Below are 19,944 nucleotides of genomic sequence, written 5' to 3'. Positions count from 1 at the left end.
CTAGGGGGGTGGTGGAATCTCCTTCCTTTTGAGGTTTTTAAGGTCAGGCTTGACAAAGCCCTAGCTGGGATGATTTAGTTGGGGATTGGTCCTGCTTTGAGCAGGGTGTTGGACTAGATGACCTCCTGAGGTCCCTTCCAACCGTGATATTCTATGACAGTAACTTGTTCATGAGCAGTTCATTGTATGTAGTCTGTATTCAGCTGGTCTGGATTTACAGCCTGGAGTATAACACTTAAAATCAGAATTCTGGTGCAAATACTCATGACTAATTAAAAAGCCACTTTGCATGAATTTCATGTAATGTGTGTATAAAATTCTCTCTTGTTTCCATGAACACTTCTGCCAGTAAAGTGAGTTGCTAGAATAGTAATGGAAAAGAAACACAAAAGGGGTACAAACACAATATGTTTAAAATTTGGAATGAATATTAACAGAATTTTTTGCAGTATTCGCCCAACTCTACCCAAACTAGATAACACTGTAGGGAACAGAGTGAAGATGGGAGAGACAAGTGGGTCTGAGTCTTCGTTGTATTGTGCTTTGCAAAGTCAGTATAAAACACTACTGCTTGGCATTCGTGTAAGGGCATGATCCAAAGTCCATTTAAATCAATGAAAGTCTTCCCATTAATTTAAATAGGCTTTGAATCTGGTCCTATCACGACACAAAGTGCAAGGCAGTGGAGAATCAGGCCCAAACTGGAAGCTAGTCTGAATATAGGATCCAGTTGAATGCTACTAACTGCCTTCTCTCTTCCAAAATACAAGAAAATGGGAATGTAAACATTTAGCTGTTGCTAGTTTGAGTCAGATAAAAGCTCAGGTAGCAGCTAAACAACTGTTGGGCACTGAAGGAAAAGGGGTGGCGTGTGTGTTGATTCTCTTTAGACAACAGCAAAAGAAGAACTAGTAAATGTACTGTAGGGAACAATTCTACAATGGCCAAGGGAAGGATTGGATGATAATAGGTCTTTTCCATTTCTAACTTCCTTTTCTCCCTGTGCTGTGGGGCTGTACCACAGGAGCTAGAGACAGATGGTAGCTGTATGAGATCAGGGATAAAGGATGCTGAAGGGAAATAACCAAAAATAGGAAAGAGAAATAGATTTGCAGCATAGAATGTGTGTGGAACAGTCACCGCTCAAATCGGGAATGGATTGTTGGGAATCATACAGACGAGAGCCATTTTTAAAAAGAACATATTGAGTAGCTTTAAATTGTTAAGCAAATCACATTTTCCCCAAAAAAGCTTTTACATTCTATTTAGCATCCCCATATGTACTGGCCCTATCATTTTCTTTCTCCTATGAAAAAAATATATATATATAAAAATTAGGAAGCTCCCTCTCACTTCTCCTCCATCCTTTTCATTAGCTTAAAGTCCCCAACATGCAACTGCATAGAACAGACTTTGTGTGATTGGGCACGATGGAGAAATGAGGCTTTTCCAATAAAATGTATTCTAAAGTATCCTTTGAATACTTCCACTCCTGAGTTATTTTACGAACGTGAGTAGTTCCATTGAACTTAGTAAGACGACTCACAAACATAAAATCACACATGTTTAATGTAGGACTGGGGCCTAAGTGGCTTGGGCTGTGGGGTAGTACTGTATGTACCGAAGGTATACAGTGTAGTTGTGGCCGTGTTGGTGCCAGGATATTAGAGACACAAGGTGGGTGAGTGAGGTATTAGTTTGTCTCTCTCACCAACAGAAGTTGGTCCAATAAAAGATATTACCTCACCCACCTTTGGTTTAAGGTGTGTGATTATTTCATCCTAGCCAGGTATAGAATGTAAGAGCCTACCATTATCATCAATATCTTTTTTTATAATGTTCAAATATTTTTTAAGAAGGGTTTATTTTGAATCTTGTGAAATAGAAAAAAACTTCAAAAAGATTGTTAATGTATATTCTTATTTTTTGGTCTAATTCTAGTAATATATTGCAATCTATTTCAGTCCGGATCCCAGACCACTTAAAAAACTATATAATAGGATCTTCTTCACCTACCATTGAAAGGCAACCACCTCTGATAGTTGTATAAATGTGCTGCACAACAATACCCAATAATTTTAGAAGAGCTAAAAAGAACAATGTAGCAATCTGAAACTTCAGTGGAAATTTAAGGAGGCAGAATATAATTACCCACATTTAGATTTAGCCAAGACACTGGAAATAATATCCTTTCTTTTATAAGTGTCATGGAATTTTAATGACAAGCGTACCAGACCTCAGTTTTACATTTGAACCAAATGACATCACCTTCCACTTCACAGTGGATCCCTATACCATGCAGGGACATTGGCACAGTATAAAGATGGAAAGTGCTACCTATTAAATCAATGGGGTCTCCACTGAGTATTTAGCATCCACTGAGCATCATCAATTGAACTTAAACATTTTTGAATTACATTTTCTACCTGTTTCAGAGTAACAGCCGTGTTAGTCTGTATTCACAAAAAGAAAAGGAGTACTTGTGGCACCTTACAGACTAACAAATTTATTTGAGCATAAGCTTTCTTGAGCTACAGATCACTTCATCGGATGTATTCACCTGGTTGGTGAGAGGGCTGCGTTCAGTCAGAACAGCTTCAACATCTGGAGCTCATTTATTCCAAAAAGAATACTATCTCACTTAAATCAGATCCCTGTTTGTCTCTTTCTGCTCTTACAATATTTGCCTTGTACTGATTCCCCTTGCTAATTGCCATCCATCCAGCAATTTATATGAAAAGCCATTTCTGTTGCGTGCTTTAATGCTTTTAAGTCACCTTGGCTTTGCTGACTCATTGGTCAACCTTGAAAATCATAACAGTGCAAACACAGCAATGTCACCAGAGGACTAGTAGGTTGTGTAGGAGCTCCTAGTACTAATTGGTGTCTTTTTTTTTTTTAAAGTTGAAAGAGCTATTGTGTTTAAGACCATGAGATTTAAAATTAGTAGTAGTTAAAAGCCAAGACTCCTTCCTTTATATTTTTTAAACATGAAGAGCCCCAGGAGCCTCTGTAGTCATTAGAAAATCCCATTCTTGTGCTAAGCTTGTCCTTTTAAACAGTTCTGTCGTTAGCTTCTCTGAATGGAAAGCAGGATCTTGTTCAGAACAGTTGCTGAGGGGGAGGGAAAAAATGCCATAAAGAAGAAAAAAAAAAAATGAGGAGGGGGAGGGGAGATATTCTGTGGTTTTGTACTGTGTCCTTAGCGACTGGATTTCTACTCTGCCTACTGGGAAAAAACAGTTGGTGGGAAAGTGGGTCACATTTGATCCATGACCTAAAAAGACAAGTGTAAAAAACAAAATAAAAATCAACTCAATCATTAATGAGATGAAAACTCTTTTTTAATATATGGATCATTCATGAAACTGGGCAAAAATGTGATTCGGGTCACCTGGCTACATGATAGAAAATGTGGTTCATACTTTAAGGGACAACATGATTGCTGCAACGTTAAAAAAAATACGGTTATTTGTTTTAAATATGCTCAAGCAACGCAAGGATTAAAAATGACAGTTTGGCTATGGGGCTTTTCTTTCAGTTCAGAAAAATACAGAACATCACTGAGTGGCCCTTTCCTCGTAAATGAGGCCATTAATAAGTCTGTGTATAAAGTTCTTCAGCAACAGAAGAATAGATTTAGAAAAACCCTCTTCCATCATTGACCTAAAGTAGTGGTTCCCAGACTTGTTCCTCCGCTTGTGCAGGAAAAGCCCCTGGCGGGCCAAGGCGGTTTGTTTACCTGCCGTGTCTGCAGGTTCGGCTGATCGCAGCTCCCAGTGGCCGCAGTTCGCTGCTCCAGGCCAATGGGAGCTGCTGGAAGCAGGGCGGGCCGAGGGATGAACTGACCGCCGCTTCCAGCAGCTCCCATTGGCCTGGAGTAGCGAACTGCTGCCACTGGGAGCCGCGATTGGCCGAACCTGCGGACACGGCAGGTAAACAAACCGGCCTGGCCTGCCAGGGGCTTTCCCTGCACCAGCGGCGGAAGAAGTTTGGGAACCACTGCCCTAAAGTTTCAATCTCACTTACACCGCTCCTTCTGTTATTTTTGGTATAAAATCAGAAATCACAAGCTATAATTTAAAATTAATGACCCCTCAAGGATGTGCTGTTTTGATTTAACTGTAAGTAGCACGAGCACTCATGTACCTCTGTGCACTCATAAGAGGAATGCTTTTGCTGACTCTCTAAGCTTCTTATTGTTCCATATGGCTAAGGGAAAGTGTGCTGTAGTCTCTTTCCTTTTCCAGGAGGACGTTATACTTTATGAAATATTAAAGCAATCAAAAGGACATTGTGTCAAGATAGATTTTATAGTTGTTATAGTTACTTCTTGTTGTTTATAAGAAGCTTGGAAGCTTGAAACTTTTATATAATAATAATAATTTTTCACATACAAACTGAAAATTGACTTTCTTACCCAAGTTATTTTTCCTTGCTCCTACTGGCTAGCTGTTATAACGCTGATGAGATTACAGTGCAAATTTATTTGCTATAGTGTGTGTACAAACTCTATCCCAGAGTGTTAATATAATTAAATATTACAAGACAGCAGATGGTCTAGTGGACAAATGACCAAAAACAGTAGAGTCTGGCTTGACCTGGAGCATCAGATCTGAATGCTCTCACCCTTTGGAATTTCACAGGGTAGGTTTGGATCTGAATCCCCACAGCCAAACCTGCCCATGCAGCTTTAATTCCGGGTTGGATCCAAATTGGCCTGCTTTCTTGATCCAGTTTGGATACAGTTCCTAGATATAAATGTAAGATCAGCTGATTTTGATACGATTTCTGCCATTTTGGGCAGAAATCTCACAAGAACATCTTGCAAGATTTCGTAGCTGTTCAACCTCTGCCCTATAAACGCTAGTCTCAACCTCATTAGGAATGGAAAACCAGTTGCTCCAACCAGGTCTCAAGAAAATGCATTGTTTAGGAAATTGAGACAGCTGCTTAGGATTTAAGGCCAATCACACAGGTGAGGGAGAAAATGTTCTTCAGTATAGTTGGGGATTAGGTCCTGCGTTGAGCAGGGGGTGGGACTAGATGACCTCCTGAGGTCCCTTCCAACCCTGAGATTCTATGATTCTGTGAATATGTTTGATAGAATCATTTAAAAAATGTTTAGGTACAGTAATCGTTCATCTGCTGGGTGAATTCCTTTTGCACATTGTGTTCCAATGGTTGGAGCAGTGGCTTGGGAGCCAGGAATCCTAGCGTCTCTTATTGGCTCTTCCACAATTTTTCCTCACATCCTTGGGCTGGTTATTTTACTGCTTAGTGCCTCGGTTTCTCTATCTGTAAAATGGAGATGGTCATAGTACACCGGGCAGGGGGATGTAAGAAGTAGTGTTTATAACAGGCTTAAGTGCTGTAAAAGAGCAGAGTATTGTTATAAAGCCTCCAGTTCTCCAAAGACTTGTCCTCACAAATTAGCCTTTTCTACTCTCTGGAAACTGTGGCATGAAGAGTGGTTATTCCTATAAATCACAACACATCTCACAATCATGTAACTGCTGACGAAGCCCTGGACTCATTGCTTCCACAGGTTAGGCAAATTACAGTGAGCCTAAAAACATATCTACAGATACTGAAAAATCTTTTCTGTTACCCAATGCAAATTTAAACCGAAAGAATTTGCACTTTATGTGGTGGCTACAAGGGTCCATCGTGTAGTCTCATCTTTTTTCCTCTCCCTTCTCATGTACCTCAGCTGTATCTCTCCTGGAAAGCTGTCAAACTGTCCACCAGAACTGGAATCCTTTCTCAGCTGCTAATAAAACCACTATGGTAAACAATAAGCCATCAAGATAAGCTCTTCCGCAAAGTATATAATTAGGAAGTTACCTCATCCTTTTAAATTCCCCCAGCTACAAGTATTTTCTGTGACCTTAAAATACACAGTAGTGGCAAATTTTCAGGCATATTTTCCTGTCAATTGGCAAAAGTTCCAAAATGGCTGCCTTCTAATGTTTTCCTACGGATACGTTTGCTCAGAATACCATGGAAACGCAAAACAAAAGATGGATGTTTAACCTCAAAAGTGTTTCCCTAAATCACTGCCATATGATTTTGGAATGGTACTAAGGGGCGGTGGTGGTGGTTGCTGGGCTTTTTTTAATGGTTAATATATGTTTTTTTATTGCAATATATTCCAATTCTTGTGAGGTGTTCATTTTTAAATGTCTTTAACGTGACAGTTGCTGGGTTTTTTTTAAAAAAAATTTTATGTGTTTGTTTTTTCACAAACCTCAAAGTAATGTTGCAACCACGTTGTCCTGTGGAGCAAAATAATTTAATTGCAACATCAGGATAAATAGCTCTAGCACAACTTCAAGCATAATAACTACACCTTCCAGTTTACATTAAAAGGCTGAGATCCTTTGATGGCTAATTTTGTGCCATCTTGTTTCTTCCGTGACCAACATTTTCACAATCGTAAAAACATGAAAGTTTGGCAACCCAAAATGCTAATGAAAACTAGTCCTTTTCAAAGGGTTTAGAAAACACATTGTAGTAGAACATGCAGTTCTTAACATATGCATCATGGAAACAGCGACTCACTTCAACATGGGCACAGATCGTTTCCTTCTGTCTTGCAAATTTGAATCAAGCATTGTTGTTGTTAAAAATTGCAGCAGTAAATCTCAACGTTTGAGGTTCACAGATGAAAGCCTTCCCAGCTGTAACCCATTATCATGGTTGCCTACTTGGGCATTGAGACTAGCATAACCTCCCAATGAGTTACTGAAGATGAGCTGAGCTGAGGTATACCCCTCAGTGTTTGCACTCTACAAGGGCCTGATCCTGCCACCTTTCTTCACTTTGAGTAGTACCTTACTCCATAGGCAAACTCCATTGAAATCCAATGGGACTATTCGTGGCATAATGTACTGTTCTACGTACTGGCAGAATCAATCCCTAAGGATGGAATTTTCGTAAGCACCCAGGGGATTTGGGAGCACATTAAAAGTCAGTGGAACTTGTTCTTTTCACATCCCTTAAGTGCTTTTGAAAAGCCTACCCTAAATGATTACATTTAGTGATAATATAATGAGTCACTATAATCTCTCAGCTGTTATCAAGATTCCCTCCTGCACAATGATGTCCAGTGGTTAGATCATGGCAGTGGTTGTATTTGCTACTGTAAAAGCTTAGGCCAGTTATTTATCTTTCTCTTTACATGAGGGTTATTATTATCTTCTTTGTTGACCAGTGATGCGGAACCAGCATAATTCAAGTAGGTTTTTCATTATTAAATAGGAAAAAGATGGAAGATGGAGAGTGGAGGCAAGTCTCACCCTTCTTTTAAAAACTGTAAAATCTGCATTTCTTCCAACTTGTGCACAGCACTGGCTAAGGTACCTTTATAACAGCATCCACCACTTCAGTATCAGAGCAGTGGATCCAAAGTATCCAAAGAGTGGATAACCAAAAGCAATGAGGCTTTATTTTCCTGCCTACTTTCCCTGAGGCAGTTGGGGCTATGGGGTTTTCAGTTTATGTTTAAATGCTATTTCCTCCTCCTCTCCCACTGTACCACGCCAGTCCCTGAATTTGATTTTCATCATTTTTGTTTGTATTACAGTAGCATTGAGAACCCCCAGTGGAGAGCAGGGACCCATGGAGGTAGGCACTGTATGCAGACTAAGAGTCTGTCCTACCCCCAAAGGCCTTACAATCTAAACAGGCCAGACAAAGTTTGGAGGAGGAACAGAAGCAAATTACCCAAGTCGCGTGCAGCAGATCAGTGAGAGAGAGAATGTATCTCAGGTCTCCTGATTCAAAATCCAGGGTCTTTCCATTAGACCACACTGCCTTGGAGTATCTGCCTTGTAACTTTTTCCTGTCTCATCCTGCGCTCACAGCCCAGATTCCCACATAATTAACTCATTCACTTAAAACTCTGATTTTCTGGTGCCGTCCCCCAACTGCAAATCATGCCCTGAACTCAGCAGGGAAAGTAAGGGCTCAGTCCACATCGCAGAAAGCCCCTTTTCAGCTCTGAGTCATTGAGCACCTTGTTGGCAGAGTCTCTGTCACACCGGGCAGTGCCGTGTTAAACTCTTTGAGCCCTGCATCAAAGTGGACTAGCCGCACAAATCTGTGCACTAGTGGAGGATGGGGCGGGGGGGGAATCTCCTACAAGGTGCACATCTTTCTTCCTAACAGCTCAGGTGCTGTAGTTGGAGAGCCTGGTATCACAGTCACTCGCTTGGCTGTATCCCACGTACCAAGAAGTGGGAAACCAGCTGAGCTCCTTAAGATGTTTGGCATTGATAAAGATGCCATCGTGCTGGCTATTAAAGTGGCCGTTTCCAAATCAAGGAATGCAGAGTAGTTTGAAGCATCGCACATTGTGTTACATTGGACCAGTGTTCAAAACTATACTGTAACTTGGAGGAGAAGGTGCTTAAAATATATGCAGAGAAGGTCTAATAAAAATACAAGATTTAAACAAAAAAACTCTCAGCAGCTGTACTGGTGCATTATAAAACACACTCCTAAGTGCATTGTGAAACAGATCATTCCAACCACATGTTGTAAGGAAACAAGTGTCATACTGTGCAACAATGTGTCTGCACCTGTCAGCAAAGTGATCTTTTGGAGTGATAGCAGAGTGTGAGAATTTCAAAAGGAGTTAAGCAATTATATTTAGAGCCAATATTTTTCCTTAGGAATTCATTGTAGAGTTTTGTTTCAAATAAAGATAGTTACACACACACTTTTATTTTTATTTTTAATATTCTCTCCCCCGTTATATTTTTTCCTGGACAGATTATACATATGCTAATAGAATTATGCCTATTATTGCAAGCATAGTGCTGCTTGTCAATGAAGCTTCATTAACAGCGTTATCACCGCCTGACATTTATCTTATAATTTTCCAGAATTGACAGTTACATCTCCATGGAAACCCAAATTGCAATTGAAACAAGTGAGATAATAAAGGTATCCATAGCAATTGACAGCATGCAAGCCCGGTATATTTGCAGGATACATTTTTTATAGTTCCTTAGATAAATCTGCTGCATTAGAGATTTTTAATATTACCTGTCCGCTCTCTTATTGTGACAGCTATTTATTGCAAAAGTTTACGACAACATCTTTGATTCTAGTGTTGAATTAGATTGATACATTTTATTGGACTCATCAAGAAACATGAGAGCACTGAAGATGTAAATTTCACTGTCTTTTTTTGATTAAATATGAAATTCTTTATGGTTGATTATGATACTATAAAGAATTTTTTTTTTGAAACAGCAGTAACTTGTGATTGCTGGGTTTTTTTTTTCCTTTTAGTATGCAAGAAAGATCTTGTACTATTTTTTTTCCTTATACCTAAGGACTTGAGCTCTTTAAGTTCATGACTCTAAATCAATTTAGGTAGTGCCTCAAAGCATAGAGTCATGAAACTGGAGTGGGTCCAGAGTGAATTAATCTGAAATTAATTTGATTTTGAAAGGCTCCATCTGGCTGTGTTTGGAAAAGGCCGTTAGACAGATATATAAACAAGTGATCGTCTGTATTCTATGTGCCAGATGTGGTGTCAGAAAAATGAAGAAATGAATTTTAAAAAAATCAGCTGAGGGGGATTTTGATATAATGCTCATTCACTTGAAATTACAATTACATTACAATTTGGGAAATCTGTTTTTATTGATATTTCTAAAGAGGGTACGGGATACAAAGGAGGGCCTGATAGTATATTATTTTTAAAAGTAAGAAAATTGAATGTCACAGCTTGCTTTGACTATTTCAGGTATTTCACATAAATAAGCACAGCTGAATGCAACTGGCTAAATCCTTAATATGCGCAGTGCTGTGATCTTCCATTCCATTTTTAAGAAAGCTACTTAGATAAAGCAGCAATATTGGACGTGAGTTGTTGGCCTCCCCCTTTTTGACATATGCGTTTGGACCCTATTAAAATAACATTCTGGGTCTCGTAGAGCTCAGCAGTAAGCTGGTGGATGTGTGTGTTTGTGTGTCTGTGCCAGTCTTGGAACCTGTTAATCTAAAGTACTTCCTGCAATAATCATTTGGCTTTACTGCAGGGGAACTGGTACTGTTTTTCAAAACAAATGTTTTCCCCCTTCTTGGACATTGTGTCCCATTTACAACTAAGAAAATCCTTGTAAATCGCAGAATAACGTGGATAAATGCCATTCTGGAGAGACAACTCACTAAAATTGCACGTTGTTAGTTATTCCCTTTTAAAACATTTTTAAAAAAAACCTTTCATATCTGGTGTCTGAAGTCTTTTGAGCCAAGGAAGAAGGGAATTGAGTAATAACTTAGTAAATGTTTAGCAATAAGTGTTTAGAATCTGTGGAGAGGCTGAGGTTGTTGACAAGAAAACAGATGCTCCTACATGATCTGAATTTTAAGTGCATGGCAGTATTCTAATTCAACTGCCGGCATGTCACAAGTATGTGAGCATTTTGGTGTAATCAATTTTTTAAAAAAGCAAAACCTGTTAATGCCAATAAATGTCTCCTGTCACACAGAAAAGAAGTACACTTCATTGTAAAAAGTGTTTAATTAGGAAAGCGCAACATTAGTAATCATTGCCATTAATATTAAGTGGTCAGCTACCTCAAAATCGGTTACATTTTTTAAAAATATGTAAATTAGTGTTCCAAGTGCATAATTATGACTGCAGATCTACATGAGCTCTTGCACTGATTATCTGAATTGCAGTAGTAACTAGAGGCCTTTGTTGGAGCCCCATTGTTTATGCTAGACACGATACAAACTTTTAAGCAACAAAGACACAGTCTCTGCCCCCAAAGAGTTTACAATCCCATGTGAAGACGCAACTGGAAAAGATGTGAAGGACTGAAACAAACTAGTGTACCGTAAGCAATGCCCATTGTTCACCACCATCCTAGCGGCGGTCAGCTGCCAGGCAGAGGTGCATTCTGAGAAAGGATTTGAAGAAGAATAAAGTTAGTGGTTTTTACAGACCTTGGTATCCTTACAACTAGAATGTCCAATTGAAAAACACGGAGACAAATATGTATGAAGCAACTGTCTTTGAGTAGGTCAACAGACAGCAAAGAACAGGTCAACAGAAAGCAAAGAACATTAAAATGTAAAGCTCCCACAATGGGCGTTTGTTAGGTCATGGCTTTGTGTGTATGTGAATCACTTCTCTCTGCAAGATAGAATAAGGCAGTTGGTAATTAAACGCACGTGTTAAGCGCTCCATAGCCATTGGCCACATGCCGTTACAGTTATAATGGTAATCAGCTATCTACACACACTAAACATCAAGGAGCAGAACTCTGAACCTTCAGCTCCTAAAGCACAGGTCTCTGCAACCTGAACTCTAAGTTTTTCCTTTAGCGATAGCTGTATGATGTATAGACTAGGATTTTTAAAAAAACAAAAACCTAAGAGTGTTAAACACCCAAATCAGTAGGCTCCTTCGAAAATCCATTTTAGAGGACTAGACCATTGAACACGTAAACAGAAGGAGTTGGTCCCCTCTCTAGGTTGATACATATGGTCAGTTGTGTGTATATATTTGTTTATGCTATTGGCTGAGCTAGCAAAGCTATTTTATAAACTTACTAAGTAGAAGCCTTTGTCTGTTGGAGCTGAAAGGCGTATATTTTATTCCTCATGCTGCATATATGTGGGTAACTATACAAATTAGGCATGCATCCGATGAAGTGAGCTGTAGCTCACGAAAGCTTATGCTCAAATAAATTTGTAAGTCTCTAAGGTGCCACAAGTCCTCCTTTTCTTTATACGAATTAGGTGTCTGTGTATAGTATGTATGCATCTATAAATCATTACAAATGGTTCTAAGAGAGAATGTGCAGGCATAGCTAACTGGAAGAGCTGGGATCTCTAGGTTTTTCTGATTTTATTAATTGATTTAAAGATAGCTTTTTTGAAGATTTGATGCAGCAAATGCACAAAGGTTGCAGGTATATTGTTACTTGACTGCACAATTTAGGAAATATTCACTGTCCAAAAATATTACATTAACATGAAGTTAATCTGTCGTTTGACTTGGCAAAAGTACAAGGCATTCAGAGTTCAATCTGAAATCATGGCCTTAAACCAATCGGTTTTGACTAGACACATAAGAAGGGCTGGCTCTGCCATGCTGGCTAAGCAGCTGATGGCCTGGGGCAGTTAAACATCCAGTAACTGTTTGCATGGGTGACTGTAATTTGGTAGGGGCAGACATTGACAGGTTTGTCTTGGGCAGTAGAACTCCTAGAACCAATTTATGAAGCTGTAAATCCCCATAGTAAAGGATCCTATTTGCTACAATATGTGCAGCAAGTTGAATAGTTAAGGTCCAATTGACAGAGATTATTGGGATTTTCCTTGTCTCTTCAGCTGCTCCTATAATAATAACGTATATCCAAGCCTTGCGTTGCATATGCTAAATTTGGATTCAGTGTTGAAACAAGAGAACATCTATTACAGCAACTGTGGTTTGCATGATACGGCGTTTTGCATGATATTACATAGCCAGAGATTTAGCAAATAGATCAGTGCCAGAAGCTGGGCTCTGCCAACACCTGAAGAAATGACGTATTGTTAATTATTTGGGAATAAATAATTAAATTTGTGAATTTTGAACTATTTGCTGGCCCAGTAAGAGGGATTTTCTCATCTACTGTCTTTCTAGAGCACTAACATGGCTGCAAATATTTTCTGCAAACCATGAAGGCAATCTGTGAAAAATATCTTTGCATTTATCATTCACTGCTTATTACTTGCTTATTATTAGACATTGGCAAGGAAAAAATAATATTGTAATGAACTGGTTCACTCGGAGCATTGCAAGTCTGGAGTTAAAATTGCAACCAAAATAGTTAATATCATAGTTTAAGTATGTGCCAATTGACTACTGGATGGAGTCAGAACTGCTCAGCTGTTTGTCATAAACCATAATCTGTTAACAGAATGAGTAAGGGTCAGTGATTTGGGCGCTGAAGGGATGGGCGTTCTCTCCCTACTGCGTTGCTGTGACGTTCCAACTGCCCTTGATATGCAGAATATAGTGAAAACATAAGAATGGCCATTCTGCGACAGACCATTGGTCTGTCTAGCCCAGCGTCCTGTCTTCCGACAGTGGCCAATGATGGTTCCCCAGGGGGAATGAACAGAACAGGTAATCATCAAGTGATCCATCCCCTGTCGCCCATTCCCAGCTTCTGGCAACCTTGCAATTCTATGTAAATACCAGTTTGTTATACAAGCACCAGGGCAGCATGAATAGAGTTCCAAAGCAGAGAGGGGTATTATATGTCTTGTGTACAATATGATGACATGCACTGGAGTGAAAGCCCTGCAGTGCGCTGTTGTGTTAACGAGCTATGGTGTCAAATCTATTTAGCCGTCGCTTTTATGGATACATATGGAACTTAATTTAATTAGAATAATGAAACATAGTGGTTTATAGGAGTGTAGCACAGGGTGTCACACCAAGAGATAGTGATGATTTGGAAAGAGGCATTCTTTTGACTGAATACATTTTGAACCACTGCTCCAGTGGGACAATAAGCTCCTGGAGGGGCCATCTTTTCCATGAGATGTTGTCCTGATCAAGTGTGGTTATTAAAAACCCAAAGGCACTTTTTTATTTTATCGTGCAAGCGGCGGTGTCCCTGGGTGTCCTGGCCAAAATCCAATTTGGGTAATTACATCCTGCATCTATAAAATCCCCCACCCCTCACAGTTTCAATTGGATATGGTGTTGTTCTTTACTTTCTGGCTCTCAACTGCTGTGTGGCAGTGCTGTGTGGTTTACGCCTCTGTTGCATGTCACCCGAGGATGAAGTCATTCCTGCATATGGCAAGTTTGTAAAGCACCTTGTAATCCTTCCGGGTAAAAGGTGCTTATAAACCCATGACAATACAGTAATTTATATGGTCAGCACATCAGCTTTAACTATAAGGATTTCAGGGCAGGGACTGGCCCTTTTCTGTGCGGGCCCAGAACCCAACCCAATTGGTCCCCAATCCCAGTTGGGGCCTACGGGCACTAAATATTGACTACTATGAAACTAAAGTGCCTCTGTATTAAGATGGATTTAATAGTTCGTTCATCTGCAGCCTATTATTTCCTTATACATTTCCCAGCCTTTCTACGTCTATAGGGCATTAATACTGTCAAGCGGGGGGTGGCGGCTTAGTAATTTGTTTACAGTTAAGCCCGTGTTTTGTAGCCCTGGATCATAAAAGGAAAGGTAAATCTGGACAAAACATTAAAATAATTGGAGTCGGGTGAGGCTTGGGATGGGAAAAGGAGCTAACCAAAATAAAACTGTCAGAAAGGTTCACATCAGGCCAAGAAACGGGCCTCAACAGAAGCTGTTTTGGTCACTGCCACTGACTGTTGAACAATTGGCTTGTTATTAATGGAAATGAGCCTAGACTGGTATCTTAAGATCCAGACCCAAACACTGTGGTTCCGGGGCCCATCTCTAATTAGTAATAAATTCACTCCCAGTAGATTTGCTGGGATTAAAAATAAGGGTGGGGTGCTGCTAGTAAACGTAAGTAATATCAAAACAATCCATCGCTCCTCAGAGAGTGGCCCTGTCAGCTTCCTGAAATGATGGAACAATAGGTAGGTTATTAGAAGGAAAATTGGCACAAATGGAGAGAAAGGATGCTCTGGCAGCAACCACAAGCAGTCAGCCACTCACTGGCTTAATCTCTGCCCTCAGGCTGCTCTCCACAATATAGATGACACCTTGTCAGTGATTAGTATAACGTGCTGGGTCACCCATGAGTCCAGTGGACTAAATTGGCCATAGAGGGAGGCTTACTGCAGCGCAGAGGCAGCTGGTCACATAACCTAAATTTTCTTTTCGATATATCATCATCTGGGTACTGACAGTAATTGTCATGGGATTCTGCTCTCATTAGTGTGCCCTAGACACAGCTCCCTTTTGTGCTCACACTTTCAAGAAATAGTAGAGGCCTTAAACTTTCCAGAGTATTGGTTTGTTTCCTCTTGGAAATAAAGTTTTGTGTGTGGTTTCTTTTTTTTTTTCCTCGTTATTTCCTGAGTAAGGGGGAGACGGGAGAGAGCCACTTCCACTGAGTTCCGGTGTATCAGCAAAGCCAAGTGACAAAACCGCTCCTTCTCATTGATGACTAACAAGTCTCAGGCTAATACAAAATATTTTCTAGGCAAGAGAAAGTTAAGGGCGTAGGGATTTTTCCTCCTTTAGTTGGGGTTTCCTTTTTTAGGTTGTTTTTTTGGGGGGGGGGTGAGGTAGGGGACGGGGGGGGTCTTCTTGGAGATTATGCCATTCATCTCATCATCTGGACCATTCCCTACTCAAAAGGACATTAATTATTTCCCCAAACAGACAATGTGATAGCTGAACCTTAATGCAGGTGTTTGTGGGATTGTGATTCTCAGCGTGTGCTCGGAGTAGACCGTAGGAATTGGATTAATGAAAACCAGTTCTTCCCCTCCCTATTTTTCCCCCAGTTGATTTGTCTTTATGATTGGTCCTAATGCATTAGCCTCCTATGGCGATGGGCTCTATTGTAAAATCCTAAAATAGATTGTGGGCCCAAGGGATGTGTTAGCCTCAACTCTCATTGAACTCAGTGGCAAGTGAGAGAGCTCCAAACCTACAAGGAGGCATTCAGCACCTTCAAAGACTAGCCCATGTATGCCCACAGAAACACATCCTATTTATGTAGCTATAACTTGCCTACTCCCATTTTTTTATTGGTGTCAATATACTTTTAAGCCCAACACCACTGTTGCAAATAGGAAAACATTATAAACCCGTTGAACAGTTGGGTAAGTTTACGTGCACGAGGACAAATTTTGTTCTCCCTTCACTCACCTGCTGTGTCAATGAGCTTGCACAGGTGTTTCAAAGAAATGGTCACAGAAAGGTTTGAGTGACTTGCCCAAGATAATACAGTGACTCAGTGGCAGAACCAAGAATGGAAACCCAAGAGCTTTAAATTCCATCGTTCAGTTGTTCGTTTAGGTCCTGATTCAGCAAAGCACTTCAGCAAGGGCTGAAATTTAAACTCAAAATCCATATTCAGTAAAGCACTTAAGAACATGCTTAATTTTATCCCCCTTAAATTACATTAAAGTTAAGCACGTGCTTAGGTGCTTTGTTGAATTGGGATGGATTTAAACATATACTAAGGGCTTTGCTGAACCAGGGCCGTAATGATGACTGGGATTCACTGGAATGAACACCGACTTTCTTTGTGTTGATGTGTTTTCTAAAGGTCAGTTCCAGTTGTTTCATTAGTCAGAAACAGAGTGGTGCCATCACATTGCCATTGTTTTGTCCTCTTACCCACAACAACTCTACCAATGTGTACACTTGTTATCCCACATCAAGTGCAACTTGTGGCATAATTTTGACCCGATACCTTTGTGTGTCTATGTTGAATATACACACCAGAGGAGAAAAGGAGTGGAGAATATAGCTTTTAATAATGAATTATGTTTGTTAATGTTTCTAAAATATTGCACATGAACATAATAAGGAAAAAATCAAAGTGCAAGTAAATATGAGTGCAAAATAAAGTGTAAAATATATGAACCAATATAAAGACTATCAAAGTAGAGAGTACATTACAGAGGTTAGCTAGTCAGTGTTTCTAAAATGGTATGAAATACATAAGGGGGAGGTTTTCAAAGGCCCAAATGGCAATTAAGTGTCTGAATCTAAATGGTGGGGAGTTCAGTGTCTAATAGTCATTTATGTCTTTGAAAATCGGCTCTGAAGAGAGAGATTTTTTTTTTAACTTTCAAAGGAAAGGCACTATGTAAGTGTGAAATATGGTTCCACAGTTCTCAATGCCAGAAGGGATCATTATGATCATTAGGTCTGACCTGCTGCATAATATTGGCCATAGAATTTCACCTAGCGATTCCTGCATCTAACTCTGATAAGTAAAGTATCGAGGCCCCAAACTTACAAGCTGCACTGTATGGGTGAACCCCTGCGTCACATGGAATCCCAGGGCAGTCAGTGAGCCTCTGCATGGGTGGGGAAGGCTGCTTGCATGGAGAAGCTTGCAGGATTAGGGCCTTTGTTTTTTCTGCTGCATTATTTCTCTCTCGTTCATTATGCTGAAATGGATGGATGATGGCAATGATCCCACAAATCTCCAAAGAGCCACATTAGAGTTCTTGTGATCAGTGAAAGAGCTTTGAAACTAAGAAGGGGTGTAAGACGAGCAAGAATATTTGTACATTAAAGACAATAGAAAGGGATGAGCAAAATCTTTTGTCCCTTATTTAGGCCAAACTCCTACTAGAATCCATAGGAATTTTGCCTGAGAAGAGACTTGCAGGTTTTTCACCTGTAGTAATTCAGGAAAGAGATGAGTCATTGAAGGTTAATAAGTGAGTGAAGTTTATTCCATTGCCCATTGAGCCACGTTAAAGACACTTGACAAAACGGATGATCGAACTTTTCATCATCAGTTTTGAAATGTGCTTTTCATGTAACTTTTTCTCCTCCCTTCAATAACTAAGAAAAGTGCAAAAGTTAATCTGGGCATATTCATGTGTTCAGGTGCACTGTGCTTCAGAGGAAGCGAACTACCAAAAACTGAATAATTTGTCTTTACCTAAATTTTAGCCCTAAGGCAGGGAAATTATGCAGGGCTTCAAAAAAAAAAAAGGTAAAATGTATGGCTTGGTCTTTGTGCAGTCTCCAGCCCTTGGGTGATATGGGTGTTCTCTTCTGGGCAGGTATCAGCTAGAGAACCTATGGTCCAAAGCCAAGATTTTCAAAAGTGACAGGTGATTCTCGGTGGCTCAGTTTTTAGTTGATCAACTTTTGACATGCCTTAAAGGGGCCTGAGTTTCAGAGGATGGGTGCTCAGCACTTTCTGAAAACCAGGCCACTTTAAGGTGTGTCAAATTGTTCACCCAAAATCACTACTAGTTACTATTGGAAATCTTGGTCCAAGAAAATAGTTTTTGAAATGATTATTGTTAATTGCCAGTGGTGACTTGAGTTTTATGCATTTTACCTTTATTCGGTATATAAACTGATTTGTTTTCCTAACATTCAGGAAAAGTTGTACTCTGTGATATGCAATTTTCCTGCTTCAACAAGTTCAAAATTATCAGCAAGAATAATTTTTTTTTCAAAATGCATAGTTGTTTCAAACGCAAATGCACATCTGGAAATTAGATAGGGTAGGGAATTTATGGGGTGTGAACGATTTGAAACATGTAATGTTATTTACATGGCGCTAAACTTTTTGAAGCAGTATTTTCATTTTCTGAACAAAGCAGGCAATTCTGCAACCGTCTTCCCCTTCTGAATTGTGCTCTTTGTTTCAGGGTGCACCCATTCCCTTTTTAAAAGTGTAGGCAACTAATCGGCAGCAACCAGCCGCATAGCTGGAGTGTTTTCCATTCTAGGCAATATTATCCTAATTTGATGCACACATGGATGCTTCACACAATCTGCAAATTCATCGCTGGCATCTTGCATTAGTCATCTGACAGATTGCCAAGCATTTCATATTCCTTTCATGTGACTTATTACCACACATACACACACACACACACACACAGGCACAGCCTTATTTCTGTCAATAGCTGGTTTGGTGCTGTTTACAGCAGCCGTATTTAGAAATCTCCACTTATTCATAATTATCCTTCACTTTAAGATGCAAAAGTACTGGCTCGTGGCTTGTATTTTCCAGGTCTTTTCTGCTATAACAGTATTAAGCAGCAGTCTGCAGTGAAAACCAGTCTCAATGAAAAATGTAATGCTGTTTTTGCATTGTTTTTGTTCATAACATTTATACTGTTAATTAAGCAGAGGTTTTCCCCCATTGTGCCCTGTTGACATCTTTTTCTGCATCTACTATACATCAAAAATGCTCAGTCTCCTAACTATGCCTGTTATTTTTGTCTCTTTGTTCCACTTTCTAGTAACGGCACAGCTAACAAGATGAATGGAGCTTTGGATCACTCAGACCAACCAGACCCAGATGCCATTAAGATGTTTGTTGGACAGATCCCACGTTCATGGTCGGAAAAAGAGCTAAAAGAACTTTTTGAGCCTTATGGAGCTGTCTACCAGATTAATGTTCTCCGAGACAGGAGTCAGAACCCACCCCAAAGCAAAGGTACAGTAGTAGGATTGTGTTTGTTTACTTTCTGTTTCAAAACTCTCGTATGTGCCTTCAGGATTTCCTAAGGGATGTCTGTTTTTTGAAGCATACTGTATTGAGCCAGCCAGAGACCTAAGAGACGAGAACTTCTGAATACCTATAGATTACTGGCTACCTCCTCTTCGTAAATTGTAGTTTAAATATCTGTTATCTTGAAGAGACCATTCTGGCTGCACAAAATATAACAAAAGAGTGCAGCCCTACTGTAAATTATTATTGCCGAGAGAAATGGAAACCTGAGTGGTCCGTTTCCTTGGATTAGCTCATGAAAAATATAATGTTCCACTTCCTTTCACTTACTCTCTCAGCACCACAGGTGGGAATAATTTGAGGAGAGAGCACAGTGGTGGGCTCCTACTACATCACCCTCTCTGGAGGCAATAAAAGAAGTCCTGCCTCATTTCCAGATTTCTGATTTCTCTCCTGAGGTCACATTAGGGACTAGCTCAGTTGCTGTTACTTATCCAGAAGATAGCTTCCCTTTGTCTTCATTTTTGATGTATATGTAATATATTTATCCTTACCTCTATATTTCTCTGAGTTATGTATATATGTATATAGGTATGTATCTATCTGTGTGTCACAGAATACTTTTCCTCAGATAAAATCCCCTTTGTTGTTTAATATTTTTGGCATTTTCTGATCTTCTCCAGAATCTGTGCGCTAAATTTTTAGCGATGTTACAAATAATGAGTGTTCGCCTTCAGGCACTGGATCCCTCCAGATGTGCACCCATGCCTGTTCCTGGCAATACTTGATGTTTTTCATCCT

The 19,944-nt window shown here is 39.8% G+C and overlaps 1 protein-coding gene across 1 annotated transcript in view; it reads left to right on the top strand.

The window, feature by feature from the left end:
* CELF2 (CUGBP Elav-like family member 2) overlaps positions 1–19,944 on the top strand; it is a 317,343-nt gene that overhangs the window by 138,025 nt on the left and 159,374 nt on the right. The window contains 1 exon segment of the mRNA XM_043553037.1: positions 18,932–19,128. Coding sequence (XP_043408972.1) covers positions 18,932–19,128 — 197 coding nt within the window.

The sequence above is a fragment of the Chelonia mydas genome, chromosome 1 (assembly GCF_015237465.2).
Source record: "Chelonia mydas isolate rCheMyd1 chromosome 1, rCheMyd1.pri.v2, whole genome shotgun sequence".
NCBI lineage: Eukaryota > Metazoa > Chordata > Testudines > Cheloniidae > Chelonia > Chelonia mydas.
This window is presented reverse-complemented; position numbering and strand designations above follow the sequence as displayed.